This window comes from Ailuropoda melanoleuca, chromosome 16 (genome assembly GCF_002007445.2).
Source record: "Ailuropoda melanoleuca isolate Jingjing chromosome 16, ASM200744v2, whole genome shotgun sequence".
Taxonomy (NCBI): Eukaryota; Metazoa; Chordata; class Mammalia; order Carnivora; family Ursidae; genus Ailuropoda; species Ailuropoda melanoleuca.
The window spans coordinates 51159007-51179911 of record NC_048233.1 but is presented as its reverse complement, the minus strand read 5'-3'; the positions used below and the strand labels follow the sequence as shown (position 1 = coordinate 51179911).

At 38.6% G+C, this 20905-nt stretch overlaps 1 protein-coding gene across 1 annotated transcript in view; it reads right to left on the bottom strand.

Annotated features, from left to right (window-relative positions):
* Positions 1 to 20905, bottom strand: part of GTF2H1 (general transcription factor IIH subunit 1) — a 37770-nt gene that overhangs the window by 7328 nt on the left and 9537 nt on the right. The window contains exons 3-13 of the mRNA XM_002926153.4: positions 18497 to 18689; positions 17601 to 17763; positions 16181 to 16274; positions 14806 to 14955; positions 14600 to 14679; positions 9573 to 9700; positions 9377 to 9464; positions 5829 to 5917; positions 5025 to 5142; positions 726 to 816; positions 154 to 269 (exon numbers count right to left, since the gene is read on the bottom strand). Of these exons, the coding sequence (XP_002926199.1) occupies positions 154 to 269; positions 726 to 816; positions 5025 to 5142; positions 5829 to 5917; positions 9377 to 9464; positions 9573 to 9700; positions 14600 to 14679; positions 14806 to 14955; positions 16181 to 16274; positions 17601 to 17763; positions 18497 to 18689 (1310 nt within the window). The remainder of the gene's footprint in view (positions 1 to 153; positions 270 to 725; positions 817 to 5024; positions 5143 to 5828; positions 5918 to 9376; positions 9465 to 9572; positions 9701 to 14599; positions 14680 to 14805; positions 14956 to 16180; positions 16275 to 17600; positions 17764 to 18496; positions 18690 to 20905) is intronic.

The following is a 20905-nucleotide window of genomic DNA, read 5'->3' as shown; positions in this document are numbered from 1 at the left end:
TACTCCATTAAGATGCTGTAGGCTTAAATTAACGTATGCAAGGAGCTATCCGAGCGTCTAGCACATGTAAGTGATACAATTTCCTAATTTCAAAATAACACTTCACTAAGTCACACTACCACAGAGCTGGCTGTGTTTGGAATCAATTCTGACCTTTTCTTCTAGGAATGGTGTATTAACGGGAAAGCAGGACCAGAAGTGCCGTAGAAGTTCCCCAACAGCCACATAAAGGTGTTTCAATTCAGACTGAATATCATTTGGCACCATCTCTGCAGAAGAAAGAACAGAATAAAAATTATTTCCACATACGTATAGCCTCTGAAAGAACGACCACTCACAGAATAAATCTGAACATGTGTACTTTGCCGATGCCAAACCAGGATGTGCTACCCTGAGATAAGTTAATGATTTTGTGGCTAACAGATCTTAGAATTTAAATTTCCTGAGATTTTGGAGCAATTTTCAGGTTTCCCTTTATTCTAAGAGGTCGGAAAGTAAAGAAAAAAGCTTTCAGTATGGTATAGGGAGACCAGCAATCTACCACTGTTTGTAATATTACGATACTTATGAAACCTAAGCTCTTGTCTAAATAGATCTCAGGATCTATATGCATAAAAACAGAGGTTCCAGAAACGCTCCAAAGAAAAACCAATCTAAGTACTTTAGCACTTCTCCCAACTCGCTCTTCAGAGCACATGTGAGTGATAAAGTGGCCCCGCACATACGGTTTATGGCTTGCTGGGTCCCTCCCTGCATAAGTGCTCCTCCAGGTGACAGTGTTGTGATCGTACTACTGGCAGCGCTACTTGAGAGAACCTAAAAGAAATGAAGACACAGTTGGTGGTTTTCTTCTTCCCATCATCTTTCTTATCACTTATATTTCAGTTTTATAGCAAAATATTCAACACATCTTTATTCCTGAATAACAAAATGTAATTTATAGCAGCCAGAGTGAATGACTTTGCATGAGGCCAGAAACACAGTGTCCACAGAAACAAAATACCTACCAGTCTTCCAGCAATACTAGGCAAGTCTCTAGACCTCAAAACTCATACTTTTGCCTAGTAAAGCCCTTTCTTAAGCACCAACTCAACTTGTGAACTCCAACCACTGAAGGTAAAACTGAGTTTAAGAAAGCAAGTAAAACAACATGTTAACATGTGAACTTGCTGGCAGCTGGGGGGGAAAAAAACCCTCAACAGAGCAGAAACAGATCATTTGTCATTTTCTAAGGAAGCGAATACACCTAGCCAAAAGGGAAAAAAACATAATCCCCACTGTATCAGTATCAACAGTTAGGGAAATAATTGACCTATCTATTCAGTGACTGCCTAACAGAGGAACAAATCATTCAGTGACTAACTCAAATGCAGGGTTAGTATGGCTAAGGCTTTTTTTTTTTTTAAAGGTTATATTTATTCATTTGAGAGAGAGACAGAGAGAGTGCACAAGCAGTGGGAGAGGCAGGAGAGGGAGAAGACGACTCCCTACCAAGCCAGGAGCCCAACATGGGGCTCGATCCCAGGACCCCAAGACTGGTAGACCTGAGCCAAAGGCAGATGTTCAACCACCTGAGCCACCCAGGTGCCCCAGTCGGAGGCTTTTTAATGATGTTTTTATAAGTAGAAATCCATGTGTATATGGACTGGATGAAAACAAATTTTCAACTTGGTGTAAAGGTACTGGACATGACAACCATGAGTCAAGGGAACATGGGAGTTCATGCTATTCCTATTTCTGTTTGTCAGAAATGTTATGATGTGTCAGAACCAGAAGCTGAGTTTGCTGAGTAGCCATGGGCTGCACTGAGGACAGATAACTTTTCGGGCCTTCTTGACTCAATTTATGTGTCTCAGATATGAAATCATTTTTGGGATGCAGAGTAGGTGTGGGCAAGAATTTAAATATCTAAGATTGACTCCAGCTTAAAAAAGTAAGGATGGTCTACTTGGGGCCAAGGGCCAGATGTTGGACAATTATATTCCAGAAAGAAAAAAGTAGTCAAATAATCCTAAATCTATTATGTGTGCATATATATACATACATATATTTCTCAGCTCTGCCTGTGGAAGGGACAATAACACCAGCAGCAAATGATACTCCAACAGCTAAGTACACTGCACCCATGTCTTGGTTTTTCTCTTTTTTTTAAGGATTTATTTATTCTACACAGAGAGAGAATCTCAAGCAGACTCCATGCTGAGTGCAGAGCCCGACGTGGGGCTCGATCTCACAACCCTGATACCGTGACCCCAGCTGAAATCAAGAGTGAGACGCCTAACGGAGCCACCCAGGCACCCCCAGATCGTGGTTCCTAAATATACCCAGCACTAAAGACTGTGTGGCTGGAGTGGGGAAAGCATAAGATGAACCTAGAACATCTATCTCTCTGTTCCCTAACGTAAGGTACTCAAAAATTGATGACGACATCATCAGAAAGATACAGGAGCCAGTGTGAGGGGCCCGGGAAGGGTCTAATTGCAAAGAGGCATGGGTACATTTCTGGGGGTGACAAAACTGCTTTGTTACTTGATTGTGCCAGTGGCTACACAACTGTTTATGTTTATTAAAATTTGCAGGAGAGTATAAAAGGTATTTCACTCTATGTAAATCACACCTTGGTTTAACAAAGAAACAGTAACAGTTGATAACCCACAGAAAAACGAAGAACCCATGAATCCATTCTGATATAAATAAATACATAAGAAGGAAAGGGAAGCTCTTCGTCTTAGCAGTGTCAAATGACAAAAGTAGAAGGGATGATGGAATTAGAAAATCACCATTTGGGGCACCTGGTTGGCTCAGGTGGTTGGGTCAAGAAGTCGAGAAGTTGAGAAGACTCTCAACTTCAGCTCAGGTCATGCTTTCCGGGTCGTGAGATCAAGCTCTCCGTCAGGCTGTATGCTCAAGAGCCTCTCCCCCGACCCCTCAAACTGCTTGTGCACTTGCTCTCTCTCTCTTAAAGAAAAAAAAAATCACCATTTAACCACCACCTTGGTAGTAATTGTTTCTGGTAAGAATCACCAATGGATTCTAAAAAACTAATGGGCAAAAGTTTGATAAGAAGTATAATATTTACATAGTCTTTAAAGTATCTCTCAAGATAACTCATTAACAAAGGGAAAAACAGTAACTTTCTGGTGGAGAAACCAGGTAGATACTACTTTACCCGAGTGATCAGAAGTTAGGAAAAATAAATCTGTGCTTCCTGATATGACACACTGAGGACGACACATCACGTCTGTGGTATTACTGACAAAAATCTATAACAAGAATCCAATCATGAGGAAACATTAGAGAAACTCAAATTGAGGGCATTTTACAAAAAACTGGCTTTTACTCAAATATCAAGATCATGAAAGACAAAGAAAGATTGAAAAATGATTCTATCTGAAAGGAGACTAAAAAGACATGAGAACTAAATGCAATTTATGAACCTGAATTGGATGCTGGACCAAAAAAAAGTTTTCTTTGCTGTTAAGGGACACTGGTGGTACAACTGGTAAGATTTTTGTTAAGACCTAAAGGTTGGATAATAATGCTTTATCAATGTTAACTTACCATTTTTGTAATTATGCACTGTAATTTATGAGAAAATCTCGCTTAAGAAAATACAAAAAATACAAACCGAAATATTTCAGTTTCTACTCTCAAAATGGTCCAGAAATTTTTTTTTGCACCTTTCTATAAATCTGAGATTTCAAAATATAAAGTAAATCAGTAAGTTCCAATACGTGACAAGCACTATAAGACATGTATAAACTCTGCCTCAGGGTTTACGAAAACAGACCCCTGCCCCCCAAACTTGTTACTGGGAACATTGAGGATTTGAGGATTGCTTTACAAAGACAATGAAATTTCAGCTGAGTTTTGGATAATCATTAGGTCCTCAGGGGCAGAAACAGGCTTAGAGCACTCTAAGAAGAGAGAATGCTTTCTCTGTTTTCTAGGTAGTTTAGTGTGTTAGGCTGGAGAGAAGACTCTTGGTTGTGTGTGGAAGGGAATGGAGGAGATACGGCTGGGATTCGGGCCAGACCGTAAAGGCTCTGGTGCACCAAAGGCATTCAGACAATGAAAGGGGGCGGTGAAAGATTTAAGCTGCAGGGTGATAAGATTAAATTTCTGTTTTTATTTTTATTTTTATTTTTTTTTTAAGATTTTATTTATTTATTCGACAGAGATAGAGATAGCCAGCGAGAGAGGAGACACAAGCAGGGGGAGTGGGAGAGGAAGAAGCAGGCTCATAGTGGAGGAGCCTGATGTGGGGCTCGATCCCACAATGCCGGGATCACGCCCTGAGCCGAAGGCAGACGCTTAACCGCTGTGCCACCCAGGCGCCCCTAAATTTCTGTTTTTAGAAAGATAACTTATAGTGGCATTGTGGAAAACTGATCAGGTTTGCCTAAGCCAAGGAGTCAAGAAATCCTGAAGAATGGACAGAAGTTCCTGATCAATTTAAGTATGAAAAAGAGGGACTCCTTGGTGGCTCAGTCAGTTAACCATCTGCCTTTGGCTCAAGTCATGATTCCAGAGTCCTGGGATCGAGTCTCACATCGGGCTCCCTGCTCAGCGGGGAGTCTGCTTCTCCCTCTGCCTGTGCTCTAACAATTAAGTAAATAAAATCTTTAAAAAAACAATAAGTATGAGTAAAAGCAAGGAAAAATAAAGACCAGATAATAAGCTCAATTTTATATATTCTAGTTTGAGGTCATACAGAATGTCTGGACAGTGATGTCCAGAAGTTTTTTGGAAATCTGGGAAATTTTCCCAATAACAGTGTATGTGGAAGGAAAAAAATCAGCAATCACAAAACTCATCTATTTTTATCATCTTAACTTCAGATAACTTCTGGAATAATCCAAATTCCTTTTTCCCCCTATCTCTTGATTTTTTTTCCCAATTTATTTGCAGAAATAGGTCTTTAAACACAATTAAAAGAGCATATATAGTTCAATATGGTTGTGCTCATAGACTGAGGAAAGAACTACGGGAATTCTGGTTTTCAAACAGTATGAGTCACCTACCTGAGTTAATTTAGGTGTATAAGCTTCCATTTCTTGCCTAATACTTTGAAAAGAATTAATAATGTCCTGACTCGTTGCATACTGTAGTGACTGGATTGGAGTTGGACCATGATAATACCTGAAGATTAGCAAAGAAGAAGGAAATTACTCATCACACAGAATAAAGGCACTCAACATTTGTCCTTCAAATATTTTAGGAGTCTCCATGTAACATTATTTCCAAAGCAAAAAATAGTAATACATTTAAACAGATTTGGTAAAATAACGTAATTGCTATGGGGTAATAAGAAAATAGCACAGAGAATCACATTTTTATCTTGGATTTGTTCAATTAAGCATCTTTTTCTGAAATGCACAAAGTAAATTTTCAAGGGAAAAAGGATACTGTATCTTATGGTATTAAAACTTGAGTGCTATACTTGCAGAACATGCAGTGATTTGTGTTATATAACTGTTGTGCCTTTAGTTAATTTTTTTTTTTTAAAGATTTATTTATTCGACAGAGATAGAGACAGCCAGCGAGAGAGGGAACACAAGCAGGGGGAGTGGGAGAGGAAGAAGGAGGCTCACAGCGGAGGAGCCTGACGTGGGGCTCGATCCCACAACGCCGGGATCACGCCCTGAGCTGAAGGCAGACGTTTNCAGGGGGAGTGGGAGAGGAAGAAGGAGGCTCACAGCGGAGGAGCCTGACGTGGGGCTCGATCCCACAACGCCAGGATCACGCCCTGAGCTGAAGGCAGACGTTTAACAACCACTGTGCCACCCAGGCGCCCCGTGCCTTAAGTTAATATTAACCAAACTTACCTATCTGACTTCTTGAGGTTTAGTGCAATCGTTTTTATGGAATTATTTTTCCCCAAGTCTTCATATTCAATGGACTCTTGTAACTTTGCCTGTAATTATCAACACAGCACTTTTTATGGTTAGCTTTTCCTCACAAAAATAAAACATGACTGAAAAAGTACAGAGAGTAAAGAAGTCTTCCAGCTATGAACTTCGGTTCCTAGACATGACTACTCTACAACTGGCTGAACTCATTTTCTCACCAACCACTTACAGAGTACCTGTTTTCCTACACTGTGACCATCTTATTACTGAACTTCTAGTTTTTAATAGTCTGGCAGGTGAAAATGGTTTTACTATTCTTCCCCCAAATAAGTAGGACCAATTTATTGTATGTGTTGTAAATACTATTCTTCTCATTTGGTGTTGTTTGGTTTTAATTATTCCCTTATTGCTTATTCTTCTGTCGATTAATTTTTTGCTTAAATCTTTGATCCACTTAGCATTTATTCTGGAATAAGGCATCGCAGTTTCTTTTTATTAATCAGTCCTCCTAACACCATTTGTAGACTAATCTGTTGTTTCCTATGGATTCTGAATTACTGCATTTATGATGTTTATTTAATTCCTCCATGTGTTTGGGTTTACTTCTGTTCTACTAACCTGTTTTCTCCTGTGCTAGCAGAAGACTGCTAAATTTCTATAGCCTATGTTAATTATAAAAGACATAAGAAAGCAATCTACATGGCCATTTGGGAAAGTAATTCAACAATATTTCATCCCTTATGTAGTTATGAAATTCATCTGGTCAACCCTCATCCATAGCTACACCAAGGGTAGGATCAAAACGTTCTGGTTATTAAATATCTCTCAAAAAAGATCCTCTCAAAAAAGATCAACCTGAAAACTTAGTATTGAAACTGCCTTATATGGACAGTTTGAATAGTCCCCTTGCATAGGAACAGAACTGACCACAGTACAATATCCAGATAACACATTCATCAGTCTCCCACTTTACCTAGGCGAATTTTTTTACTACTTTCTCAACTCTCCACTCACCTTTCTACCAACTTCAAGGCATACCAAAATCTAATCTTCATTACTTTTCCACATAAGATCAAGTGCATTTCTACCCCTGCTGTTCCTTACCTAAGTCATGTCCTTAATCTAACCTCCCATGATAACCCAAATACTACACTTCTGCCAAGCCCTCATTTGGTGACCTCTCATACCTAACCGGAAACTCCATAAAAATAAGGACTCTATTATTTAATTACTTCTGAATCTCTCATTCTATAAAACTCTTCTGCAAAACATACATCAGACTATTTCAAACCACTGATTTGAAAGAATGTCTAGAACCAGCATTTATTATTGAACATTGTGAAAATTCACACACCATGATTTTTGACACGTCTTTAATTACCGAGAATCAAATGTACTTAGTGCACAGTATTGCAAAGAAAAGCATCATTTCCTAGATTTCACCTTAAACTCCTCTCTAACTTTCATTTTAGTTTTACTTTTCTTAGTCAGAAAAAAAATATTTATTCAGCTCATAAATATTTTTTAAAGGAGTGCACTTGTGATGATCACCAGGTAATGCAATATGTAAGTACTGAATCACTCACTAAGTTGTAGGGGTGCCTGGGTGGCTCAGTCAGTTAAGTGGCTGCCTCTGGCTCAGGTCGTGATCTAGGGGTCCTGGGATTGAGCCCTGTGTTGGGCTCCCTGCTCAGCAGGGAAGTCTTCTCCACTCCCCCACCCCTGCTCATGCTCTCTCAAATAAATGAATATAATCTTTAAAAACAAATACTGTACACCTGAAATGTAATATTGAATCATATGCTGACTAGAATTTAAATAAAAACTTAAAAAGAAAAAAAATCTTACTAGCTTTGTTGAAGATTTTTTAATTTTTTCATCTAAGACAGAGAAAGAGAAAGTGAGAGCACGAGAAAAGGGGAAGGTTCAGAGGGACAGCGAAAAGCAGACACCCCACTGAGTGGCGAGCCCAATGCAGGGCTCAATCCCAGGACCCCAGGATCACAACCTGAGCCAAAGGCAGATGCTTAACTGACTGAGCCACCCAGGCACCCCGGCTTTGTTAATTTTGAAAGTGTATAAGCCTGTAGAAACATTAAGTTACAGAAACATGAACTAAAGCGTAAGACTCATCTGTGATTCCTTTACGGAAAGATAACCATTTAGTGTATTCTTTTGAAGGCGTTTTTAAAAAGTTTATGAACTTTTTTTAATATGTGAAATTGTATCACATAGCATGTTCTGTGAGCTTTTTCATTTATTTAATTAATGAATTTTTATTTTCTTTGATTCCTACTATAAATAACAATTAGTATATTTCAAGTTTTATTTTGGGAAGAACTTGATTTCGTCTTCCCTATAGACACTAAACTCTTTGAGGATAAGAACTCTTACTCATTTTTGTTTCCTACCCCCTAATATTTTCAGCAACTCAAGGTTTCTTGAATTTATTTTTTAAAAGATTTATTTGAGAGAGAGCGTGTGAGAGACAGCATGAGAGTGGGGTGAGGGGCAGAGGGAGAAACAGACTCCCCCACTGAGCAGGGAGCCTGATGCAGGGCTCATGATCCCGGGAGATCATGACCTGAGCCTAAGGCAGACACTCAACCGACTGACTGAGTCACCCAGGTGCTGCACCCAGGTGCCCCTGGTTTCTTGAATTTAATTTTTTATGAACTAAACTACTGTTATGGTATATGTGAACTCTTTTTAATTCAGTATGTCATTAATCCTTTTTAAATTATTCATGGCTGCACCAATCTCTATTGTATGAACATACCACAGACACTATTATTAGAATGTCTGCTATTTCATAACACTGTAATGAGTATTTGTGTCTAAACAACTGCACATCTTTTCCTTTTTAAATAACTGTTCAAAATGTAATGCTGTCCCAAAAATGGAATTAAGGGCACAGACTTTAAAATTTTAATACATATTGCCTTATTGCCCTCTAAGAAAACTCTTACCATATGTTTTCATAATTGGGGAGGAATTTGAAAAAACAGAGAGGTAGAGTAGCTTGGCAAAGTTTCAAGGAAAGAAATATGGAAGTAGATAATTCTGTCCATATTTCCCCACAGCCCCAAATGATTTCTCTGATATTTAATAAGAACACATTTCTAACTCTGAAATGCTAGGTTTAACATGAGGCCCCAATCCTATCTTTTAAAATCATATACACAAACCTTTAGTTTTTCTTCCTGTCATATTGCCTTTGTTGAATACTCTTGCCCAGAACACAAACTGTATGTCAATATGTGTGTATGTGTACATGTGAAGGAAAAAAGAGAACAAAACCAATAAGAACAGTTAACAGACAAGAGTGCATGGAAAGCTGGCTGGCAAGTTAAAACCGAGAAAGTATTCTTTAAAACGTTCTACAATTCATGCCAAATGCTTAATGTCTTGGTCAGAAGAACAGAGTCATTTGAAATCGTCAAGGATTAACATAAAATTCTAGCAGTTAAACAAGGTATCTGGAGAAACCTGAGCTCTAAACCTTCTGAACTTTTTACCCATACCCTTTTGACTGCTGGCTGGAAGCAATCTGCATCTCCAGAATTTCCATCGATGCTGCTGGGCTCACCATTTTGTTCATTTTGTGCTTCTCTTAAAACAAAGGGGGAAAATGTTAAAAATCACAAGCAGAACAACAACACAACTCCATCTGGCTACCTTAAAAAGCCCAGTTACTGCACTTTTGCATGTATACTTAACTGCTTCCTGAGACCTGCTGCCAGGACCATGGCACTGTGATGGTTAAACCTCTTGATGATGGCAGCATTACTATTCTCCTTTATGGATTTAGAATTAGAAGTAGATGGCACGGAAGAGATGCCATAGCCCTATGAGAAACAATTTGGAAGATTAAAAATCAAAATAAAGTTCCGGTTTTCTCATCCATTACGAGAGATATGCTTAGCTGAAAAAATTTTCTGGATGATGGGACTACATTAATTGTAAGCATTACTCAATTTTTACAGATAAATATTTAAAAAGTTACATACACATAAAAAATAAAATATGCTCCTTCTGACATGACAAAAATAATCTTAATCTTACACTGTGCATTTTGGGGTGCCTGGGTGGGTCAGTCGGTTAAGCATCTGCCTTCAGCTCAGGTCATGATCCCAGGGTCCTGGGATGGAGCTCCGCATCAGGCTCCCTGCTCAGCAAGGAGTCTGCTTCTCCCTTTCCCTCTGCCCCTCCCCCCTGCTGGTGCTCTTTCTTCCTCTCTCGAATAAATAAAATCTTAAAAAAACAACAAAAAACTTAAGACTGCGTACTTTTTAAAAAAAGTTTTTAAGTCATTCTACACCCAATCTGGGGAATCAAACTTAATAACCCTGAGATCAAGAGTTGCATGCTCTACTGACTGAGTCAGCCAGGTGCCCCAAACTGTGAATTTTTTTAAAGAGCAGTTTTGGATCTAGCTAGCAAAATATTAAATGAAGAAACAGAATACAGTGAAAAAAAGCATGGACTTTGGAGTCACATAAATATGGATTCAAATTCTGGCTTTATAACTTCTTAAGTATTAGTCTAAGCAAGGGTAGTCAATTTTTCCAAGCTCTGTAAAATGAGATATTGGAGAAACAGGTATTTTCAAACATGTACTGAGTTTGTGCTGGGCCTTATAGACAGAAAGTTGTTAAGACTTTGTGCCAAAGGACCCAGAATACAAGTTAGTAGGGTGCTGGGCTGTAAGTCAGTACACATAGTTAAGACTTCTATGTGCTACAAGAGAGGAAGTAGCCAATCCAAATTCAAAGGAAGAACATTTTCCTCTAAGTCTTAGAACAGAACTATCTATATATCACACACCTCCCTTCCAATAGAATCCCCACTATGGTCTTTTAAAAACAGAAATGAAACGATAAAAGGAATTTTAAAAGCCCTCTACAGGGAAGAGATCATAATTAATCTAGGATCAATCTGTTACATTATGAATGACCACACATCTAACTCCAGCTAGTCATTTTGAAAAGAGAAGATGACAATCACTGGGGATGGACTGGTGAACATTCTTTCTCAGTAATGACACTGGTAAGGCAGAGAGGGAGAAGGGGAAAGGACTAATCCCTAACAAAGTGGAGTTAATAATGTCTTTATCTCAAATGAACAGTACTTTTTCTTCTTGCAAATAACCTATATTAAGTGGTAACACCTGAAAAAGATGCTTCAGCAAACTTATACATTTTCTTCAAAATATTTTATAAGACATTAGAAGGGAATAAAGATTAATTCTTAAAAAATGCAGGATAGGAAATTCATATCTAGATATCTAGAGCATGAATGAGTGTAAGTGGCCCAAACTGAGGTAGAAGCAGGCAGAGGCCAAGTCAAGAAGAGCCTTGCAGCAATTTTGATTTTATTTTAAGTTCAATGAGAATCCATAAGAGTTTTACACAGGAAACTATTATGATCTGATTTATAACTTACTGCTAGAGGAAAGTAACTATAGGAAACAAAAGTGGAAACAGGAGTATCAATTAGGAAGCTAATGAAAGCAATCAAGACAAAAATGGCAGTAGCCTAGTAACAGTGAGAGGGTGTAAGGTGGAGACGGACAGACGTAGACAAATCAGAGATGTGTTATAGAGGACTTGCTGATGAACTGAATGCTGGAGGCAAAGGAAGGGGAGGAATCAAGGAGACTTCCAGGTTTTGGCTTGAGCAACAAGGTCCATGGTAATTTTTTTTTTTTTAAGATTTTATTTATTTCAGAGAGAGAGAGAATGGGAGTGTGGGCACACGCACATAAGCGGTGGGCTGGGGGACAGACAGGCAGAGGGAGGAGAAGCAGACTCCCCACTGAGCAGGGAGCCCGACATGGGACTCGATCCTAGGACCCCAAGATCATGACCTGAGCTGAAGGCAGATGCTTAAATGACCGAGCCACTGAGGCGTTCCAGTGGTAATTTTTTTTTTTTTTTGAGACAGGGAAGACCCAGGAAGAAATATGTTTAAGAGAGGAATAAAAGGCTCCATTTTGTGCATCTATGCCGAGGTGTCTGTGAAGTATCCAAGGGAAGACAGCAAGTAAGCAGGTGGATGTATAATTTTGGAGTTCTGGGGTCAAAGAGACCAGCGCTACCTGGGATACATCATTACATATTAGTATTTAAAGCAATGGAGTGAAGACAATGTATCCTGAAGGTGGCCCGAGGCCACATCATGGGAGAATTATAACAGCTAGAGGATGACAGAGGAAAAAGAGGCACCAAAGGAAAAACTGAATCACCCAACATTTCTATTAAGGGGATTGGTTATATTAATATTTACATTTCCATACCACGGAATACTGGGCAGGCACTAAAAAACATAAATAATGGTTAACACCTACTATTTGTTAAGCCCTCACTGTGTACCACACTCTTCTACTCTTGTAGCAATCCTATAAAGTCAACATCTTTTCTGTATTGCATTTTTTCCACTGAGATACAATTGACACATTAACATTTCATAAGTTAAATGTATAAAATGTGTTAACTTGATATTTATATATTGCAATATGATTACCCTAAAGCTGACATCTCTGTCATGCCATGTAATTATCATTTCCTGTTTTGTGGTAAGGACGACTAAGATACAGCAACTCTGAAGTTTATAGCACAGCATTGTTGACTATACGCTGTGCATTAGATCGCTAGAACTTATTCATCTGCTAGTGGCAAGTTGGTACCCTTAACCAACATCTCCTCAATTTTCCTACTGCCCGCTAAGGTCAGTACTATCAACCTCATTTTATAAGAAAACTGGGCTTAGAAATGATAAAAAAAAAAAAATGACAGAGTCTAAGCCAGGTAGTTTGGTTTTACAGTCTATGCGCTTAACAACTATGGTTGAGCTTGAACTGACAATGATAATAGGCAAAGTGAAGAACACAGGCACCCATGAATATGTGTTATATACCATCATTTTTTTTTAAAGTTAAAAAATTTTTATTTGAGTAATCTACACCCAAAGTGGGGCTCAAACTCACAATCCTGAGATCAAGAGTAGCATGCTCTTCCACGTGAGCCAGCCAGGCACCCCAACATACCATCATTTTTATTTATTTTTTCTTAAAAAGCACTAATGGGGCTCCTGGGTGCCTCAGTTGGTTAAGTGTCTGCCTTCAGTTCAGGGCATGATCCCAGGGTCTGGTGATCGAGTCCCACATCAGGTTTCCTGCTCAGCAGTGAGTCTCTGCCTACTTGTGCTCTAATAAATAAATAAAATCTTAAAAAAAAAAAAAAAGGCACATTTTCCCCACGTTAAGCTATACCTCTAAGCTTCACAAAGCTTCATTTTTTCAGGATGATTAAGGAGGGCAGGGCCATGTTTTAATATGTTAAAATTCACAAAGAAAGTGCCTGAATGTGGAGAATTACCAAGAAAACTCAATTTCATTAAGGAAATGACTCATCTGGGCACCAAGGATTATTTTCTGCTAAAGACTGTAGGTCAAAAGTTTAACATTGGTTTCCTCACCTCGTGAGTACCATACACTAAAATAAAGGAAAAAGTTTAGAAAACATGTATGTGGCCAGCAGAAGAGGAACCAAAAGAAAGGTAAGAAAATGAAAATCTGAGTGTGAAGACAATAACTGAGGAAGGCAGGCTTCTAGCTTAGAAGATAGGGGTGGGAACAGAATTTGACTCAACCAAAAGGGATCCCATCTTTTCCCGCGACTGGATGTATCTGTAAGTCTGCAGTCACGATTCGGAGATAGGTGGCGCATACTTGGAGGGCTAGCTGTTGACACATATTGGAACTAGTGTGGGCTAAGGGTCACAGACATGCTCTAGATCTGACAAACAGTGCTCTATGGAAAAATGTTTATCTTTTCTTGGCCTACTGATATTTATCCACATTTCTTCAGAATAACATCAGAGAATAAATCTGGATTCACAAATACGTTAAGACTTCACATTACCTAGAGAAGTACCAACGGGAGCAAAGGTCTTTTAAAAAAGTTTTGGCAAGTCATGTAGGAATTTCAATTTTTCACGGCAATTTTAACAGCAAACAGTGCTACTGACAAGCATTTCTAATAAATCGCTCCAAATAATGAAATTTTCTTTATATTCTCAAAAGCACAGAATCTACATTGAAGGCAATTTTTAAACTAGTTGAAGACTAGGAAGACTGTTTTCTCTCATATATTCTTTTATTTTTATTTATTTATTTATTTTTTAAAGATTTTATTTTTATTTATTCGACAGAGACAGAGACAGCCAGCAAGAGAGAGAACACAAGCAGGGGGAGTGGGAGAGGAAGAAGGCAGGCTCATAGCAGAAGAGCCTGATGTGGGGCTCGATCCCATAACGCCGGGATCACGCCCTGAGCTGAAGGCAGACGCTTAACCGCTGTGCCACCCAGGTGCCCCGTCTCATAAATTCTTTAAAATTAAAATTTGTTTTTTGTGGGACTCCTGGGTGGCTTAGTTGGTTAAGCATCTGATTTTGGTTTGGGTGGTGATCTCAGGATCCTGGGATCAAGCCCTGCATCAGGGACTGTGCTCAGCCGGGAGTCTGCCTATCCTTCTCCCTCTCCGTCTGCCCCTCCACCCACTCATGCTCTCTCTGTCTCTTGCTCAAATAAATAAATAAAACCCTAAAAAATATATGTTTTTTGTTTTTAGTAGGCTCTACGCCCAGCATGGAGCTCGAACCCACAAACCCTAGATTAACAGTCCCATGCTCTACCAACTGAGCCAGCGAGGCACCCTCTCATAAATTCTTTTAATACCACTTACCTCATCTAATGGTTTATCTTCCAAAGCTGTCAAATCAAGTAGTGGGTTTTTCACTCCTAATGAAACCATTGTTTTTAACCCTAGAAAATCAATGAAATAAAAAGTTGGTCAACACTGACCTTCCTCAGAAATAAAAAGTTCACTAAGAGCACTATGACTAGAGAGCAGTAAATTAAATTTAATGTATGTCAGGGATAAACAGTTACCTTTTTCATCTATTTTGGCACATTCTGCAAAGAGGTCCTTTGACCCTGTATTCAGCCGGTCCCTGTGAAAATAATGGGACTGAAAGAAACGTGTCCAAAATTCCTTTTCTGTCATGTTGTGGGGAACATTTTCTGCATATTTCATTTTTACTGTAGAAAAAAACCATAATATTTACATACAGAATTTCAATTTCTTAAAATCTCTCAAATTAATCAAAATATAGACTAACAGCAAAAACTAGATCGAACTACTCAACTTTACATACCATATATAATCATCTAACTGTAAATATGAAATATAACTTGAGAGATTAGGTGATACACTACCTTTATGAATCTTAACAAATTACAAAAAAACCTTATTTTGCGCCAAGACAATGAACAAGTTTCAAAGTTTTAGCAGAAATACCAAGAATCAATACCCAACAGACTATCGGTGCAGCACATTCCTGAAGCTCAGAGTCGAACGAGCAAAGAGGTTGAGAGCATGGTCTCCTGAGCCAGAGAGTCTGAGTTTAAAATCCTAGGTCTGCCACTTACTATCTATGTGATCTTGTGAAAATTACGTAATCTCTCTGCATCTTTTTTCCTCATCTGTTACATGAAGGTACGTAAGAGCACCCACTTCACAGGATTATTTGTAATGACTAAATGAGTTAATATACATAAAAGCCTTAGAATGGAGTCTGGTATATAATAAACACTATATAATTATTACTATCAGAAAAATATGAAAATAATTACATTACAACTTGATAACTCTTTGAGGCAGACACAAGCTGCTATAGAAGCAAAGGGGAGGTTTGTACCTGCCCAAAGAAGTCAGGATTTTATAGAGGTGGCAGTGACACAATACTTGAGTCCCATGGGGTCTCAAGAAATGTTTTCAAAGGACTAATGGAGCAGGAGTGAGGAGAAAGTACTGTTTGGTCAGCAGAATAACTGACATGGTGCTCTCAACCTTGGCTGCACAGCATAAATTACTAAGGCTGGGGTCAGGTCATTTATACTTTTAGGATGCTTTCTGCAAGGGTAAGGATTTGTGGGTTATAAAGGTCACTTGAGGCAGCATAAAGGATGATGTGAATTACTGCTGTAGAGACTCATTTACTGATACCTCTGGAGCAGGTCATTTTGTGCAGATATGCTGAAGGGTAAAAAAGTTTAAGAACCACTGATGGAAGAATGGGAAAGTCATCTTACGAACTGATGACAGCACATTATATAATGACCCGTTAATAACAACCATATGTCTTCACATATTTTACTGCACTTCATCAGGAATAAAGGTTAAGCTTTCTGTTTTTCCACTAGTGTATTACTGAATTCATCCAAAGAAACACTTCAACCATGTGGAAAAGCTGATTCTTCTTACCTGCTGGATAGGTCCTAAATATGGATTCAATGATATCAGAGGTTAAATTGTATCTCAGACCATTACATCCATCTGTTTGGGGCCGGACATCAGCCTAAAATAAAGACCACAAATATGTAGTCATTGGAATATTGGGGGAAGATGTGTAGCATATAACAGACACTGGACAAAGGTGGCAAAACAGACTTTCTGAATAAACGACAGAGATAGAAATTAAGTTCCTCACCCTTACTTTTGGCATTGAGAAACGGCTCAAAGAAGCCTGGCTTGGTTTCACATAATCTTACTGATGTGTAAAATCTGCTTCCTTGAAAATTCAACATGGTCAAATAGGTATGTAAGTGTGACCAAAGGCAGATAGCTAGTTGAGCTTTAACATAATACTTGTACAGTTACCAAAGCAGCTATAAACCTTGGTTACTAGATAAATATTATCTGACTGGTTTCTTTAGGAAAGGCCCTATTAATTCAATTCACTACTAAGCACCCAGGAAGATGCTAAACATATAATTGGTACTCAAATTTTTGTTAAATGCATAACTACTGCTTTGGTTCCACCAGAGTATAGATTAAATGAATCCCACTTTCTCATTCTACAGGTAAGGTATTCCCAATTTTTCACTAAAATACATTTTATAAATCTTAATTAACACGATGGTCATTACACATTTAACTCTGCATTATAAATACAGCAATCATTAAAAAAAAGGTATTAGAAAGTTCTAAATTTAGAAGAATTAGGGGAAACAAGTATTAGTCCAATTACTAAAAGATTCTTTTTATTAAAGTCCCTTTAATTTCCAGCATGTTAGGGTCAAGTACCCAAGAAAAAAAGTATAGCTGGCAAAAAGTATCTATTTAAAAAATATTGCATATATTTTTAAAATATTTTAGACAAATACCACAGATACCAAAGTATTCACTGATTTAAATTCAAGGAAACGCTACGTTTTACAAAAGAAATGGCTTTTTTTTTTAAGATTTTATTTATTTATTTGACAGAGAGAGAGAGACAGCGAGAGAGGGAACACAAGCAGGGGGAGTGGGAGAGGGAGGAGCAGGGTTCCTGCTGAGCAGGGAGCNATACCAAAGTATTCACTGATTTAAATTCAAGGAAACGCTACGTTTTACAAAAGAAATGGCTTTTTTTTTTAAGATTTTATTTATTTATTTGACAGAGAGAGAGAGACAGCGAGAGAGGGAACACAAGCAGAGGGAGTGGGAGAGGGAGGAGCAGGGTTCCTGCTGAGCAGGGAGCCCGGTGCACGGCTCAATCCCAGGACCCTGGGATCATGACCTGAGCCGAAGGCAGACACTTAACAACTGAGCCACCCAGGCGCCGCAAGAAGTGGTATTGTTAACACATATACCAGGGTTTTCTTTCTTTCTCCCCCTGCAGAAATGTAGAAGGGTCACATACCAGAAATGCTGCAGAAATGCCAACATCCTGCTTATGATTGGATGTAGAACTCTCTGTTGCATTTACATTTAAACGATTGGCCCAGAATTCCTCAGCACTGATCACTTGACTCACAACAAGGTCTTTATAAAGCTGAAATAAAACAGGATCTTCTTGCAGCATTCTGGTGATAGAATATATTGAATATATTGAACTTCTAGAATAAAACACTATTTATGAAACACTTTAAAAAAGATTTTAACAACATGAAACCCCGAGACACTCGACTTTCATTTTATGATGCTGGCATTTAGTTCATTTGTTAGTATGAAAACAAACAAAAAGTCATTTTTGGAAAACAAATGAAGATAAATGGAAGTCTGAAGAAGCAAAGTCTAAACTCTTTGAGGGTACAGATTTGGTGTTACTCATCTCTATATCCAGTGATACAAAGGTCACCGTGGCTGTATTTGTACTGTACTGTATTCTCTTTCACAAATAAAGGTGAAAGGGGAGAGAGGAGGTACGCCTGAGATATTCCGGCCACCAATTTCTCACTGATAAGCACTTGGAGACTTAAGCAGGGATGGCCTGGAAGATATTGGTGACAGATTAATTTGTCTTATCAGAAACTCATTATTTTATATGACTTCTCTACTTTTTTACAATATGATTTCTTTCAGGTTTCTCATTCGCAAGCACTTCTAATGGTTTCGTGTCATCTTGGCGACAGAGAACCGGGAGAAGGAATGAAAGGACCTTATCACCTTTGAGTCTCAGCTGTGCTCCTCATCAGATGTTAGGCTTAAGACAGTTAATTTAATTTAATGCTGCACAAAGGATAAGAAATAACAAGCTGTTACTCTCCTAAGAAACCAGAGAGAATCTAGTGTCTCTTTATCCTTTTCCCCCTTCACCTGTTTTTCTCTTCCAGCTCTTTATTTGCTTTCCTCTTGAATTTGGGCAGCAGCTGCTGAAGAAGGTCTTTCACTGCATCTCGCTCTTTCACGGCTGTGCTTTCATTGGAAAAATGGAAGTTAGTTGTGTCCCCTGCATGCAACACCAGCTGAAGTTGAATTTTAGCTTTTCCTTCTGGACTGATTTTCTGGCCTAAAAAGAAGCATGAGGCAAATTAGATGAGGACACCCACACTGAAAACTGTCCTACAATAGGCTACTTCTCCTCCCATGAAGATTCAGAATTCCTTTGGGCGTTAGCTGCCCTGCTCCAATCTTAATGCTTCTGCAGAAATGCCCTCTTCTCAAATAATCCCAAATAATCAGAGCAGTGTAACAAATTCACTGCTAACACTCTGCTTCCTCCTTCAGCATCCTCTTTGTGTGGCACTTCTCACCACTATCTCTACCGCAAGATACTAAAGGGCTTTTGTTTCCATTCCACTGGGGCAGATCTCTAAATAGCCAACCAGAGTCCTGAATAGCTGACTCCGAAAAACATAATCATTAATAAAAATGATCTGTCGTAGTTCAAAAAACTCCAAAACACAGCCCATGTCTTACTAATTGCAAAGAAGAATACATAATTTTACATTTGAGAGATCTGGTTTCATCACTTTAACCAAGGGATGAAACTTAGTTTCATCTAAAGTGGGTGGGGCAACCTCACACTACGGGCTTTCTGAGGGGTTGGAATAAGTAAATACCACCACCTATGTGGTGTTCTTGCTGCGAGGGTTTAACTGGAGTATAATCATGCCTGTAGACCTGACTTCCAGTTTTTGAGAAATAAAGGTCTACACAAATAAATCAGAGAAAACCCTGAAGCGACAAGCAAACATAATCAGAAAGTGGTATGTGACAAGCCTATAAAGACTGAAGAGACTACAACTCCACCTGTGAAGCCAGATTAGCTATAGTTACAAAAAGAAAAATCACTGCTGCGTAAAACATTATTGAGACAACTGGGGAAACATAACAATGTTCTGGATATTTATTACTAAAAATTTCTTGGTGTGAAAACATTACAGAGCAGTCGAAGTGTATACACACACAATAGTAAGTGGGATATGTTATAAAGGTATGCACTATACCATTCTTAAAATTTCTTATAACTTTGAAACTTTTCATAATAAATTGAGGCTGGGAACATCAAAACACACCTACATAATGGAGAACTTGTACTCTTAAAAGTAGTGGGCCTCATGGCAATAGTAGTGCTTCTCTTTGTCAGGGGAAGAGAGATGGAGGGACTTTGTCCCATGAAATGGGAGAGTCTTGGTAGTGTGAAACAAGCTGCCTAGAGCTTGAAACCCAAACCACCCAGCTTCTAAACAAACTTTTTCAATAAAGATGCCGCTTCCAGACCACAGTTTAAATAAAATATCTTAACCAAAAATAGCAATATAGAGCAACTTACACTGGCAGCCAGCCTACTCTGGTATTCTATTTCTCTAAAACAAAACTATCACCCCTAGCTAGGCATCTTTTCTCAGTCATTGCTTTATCCTTTCTCTATCTTAGCTTTGCCTTTGAGAGGCCTACTTCTGAGGTTTTGGTTTTTTTTAAAGATTTTATTTATTTATTTGAAAGAGAGAGAGAGAGAGCATGAGCAGGGGGAACAGCAGACAGAGGGAGAGGGAGAAGCAGACTCCCAGTGAGCAGGAAGCATAATGTGGGGCTCGATCCCAGAACCCCAGGATCACGACCTGAGCTAAAGGCAGAAGTTTAACCGACTGAGCCACCCAGGCGCCCCCTGAAGTTTTTGAATTAGCTTATTTAACTGCTGATTTTCACCTTAGCAATTTGCTATTGATAACTTTGAGTGGCTTCTTTCAGAAATGGGTATTCTTTCAAATATTCAACTTAAAATGAAAACTGATTTGGTACAGATCTAGATTTGGGTATGTGCTCTCCTCAATAACAGAACTGTTGAGAGAATAGGAGAAGGGTATATTCTATTGTATGTTGTGGATATCACAATGAGTATGTGTTTTGCAGAGCTACAGGACCAGCTTCCTGTTTAAGAGAAATGTTAATAGAGATAGATCCTAATTTATGAGTTTCTTCTGGTACAAATGTTAGTTTGTAAAAATACTAGGAGGAACTTGGTGAGGCACTTTTCCACAAAATTTTAAAAGGAGATAGTATTACCAGAAAAGTGGACAAAAGACCAGATAGCTTAGTCAGTACTTAATTATGATGAATTTTAAACAGTATTTCCTTTTGAAAGTTAAAATTCTAAGTTATTTCATAGTGGAGATAGATGAAAATCTTGGTCATTTCCAGCAGCAAAGCAGAAGTCCTTAGGGCAACTGTTCACACACAAAGGACATTTATAAACTAAGCACCTGAATGTGGAAGGCTGTC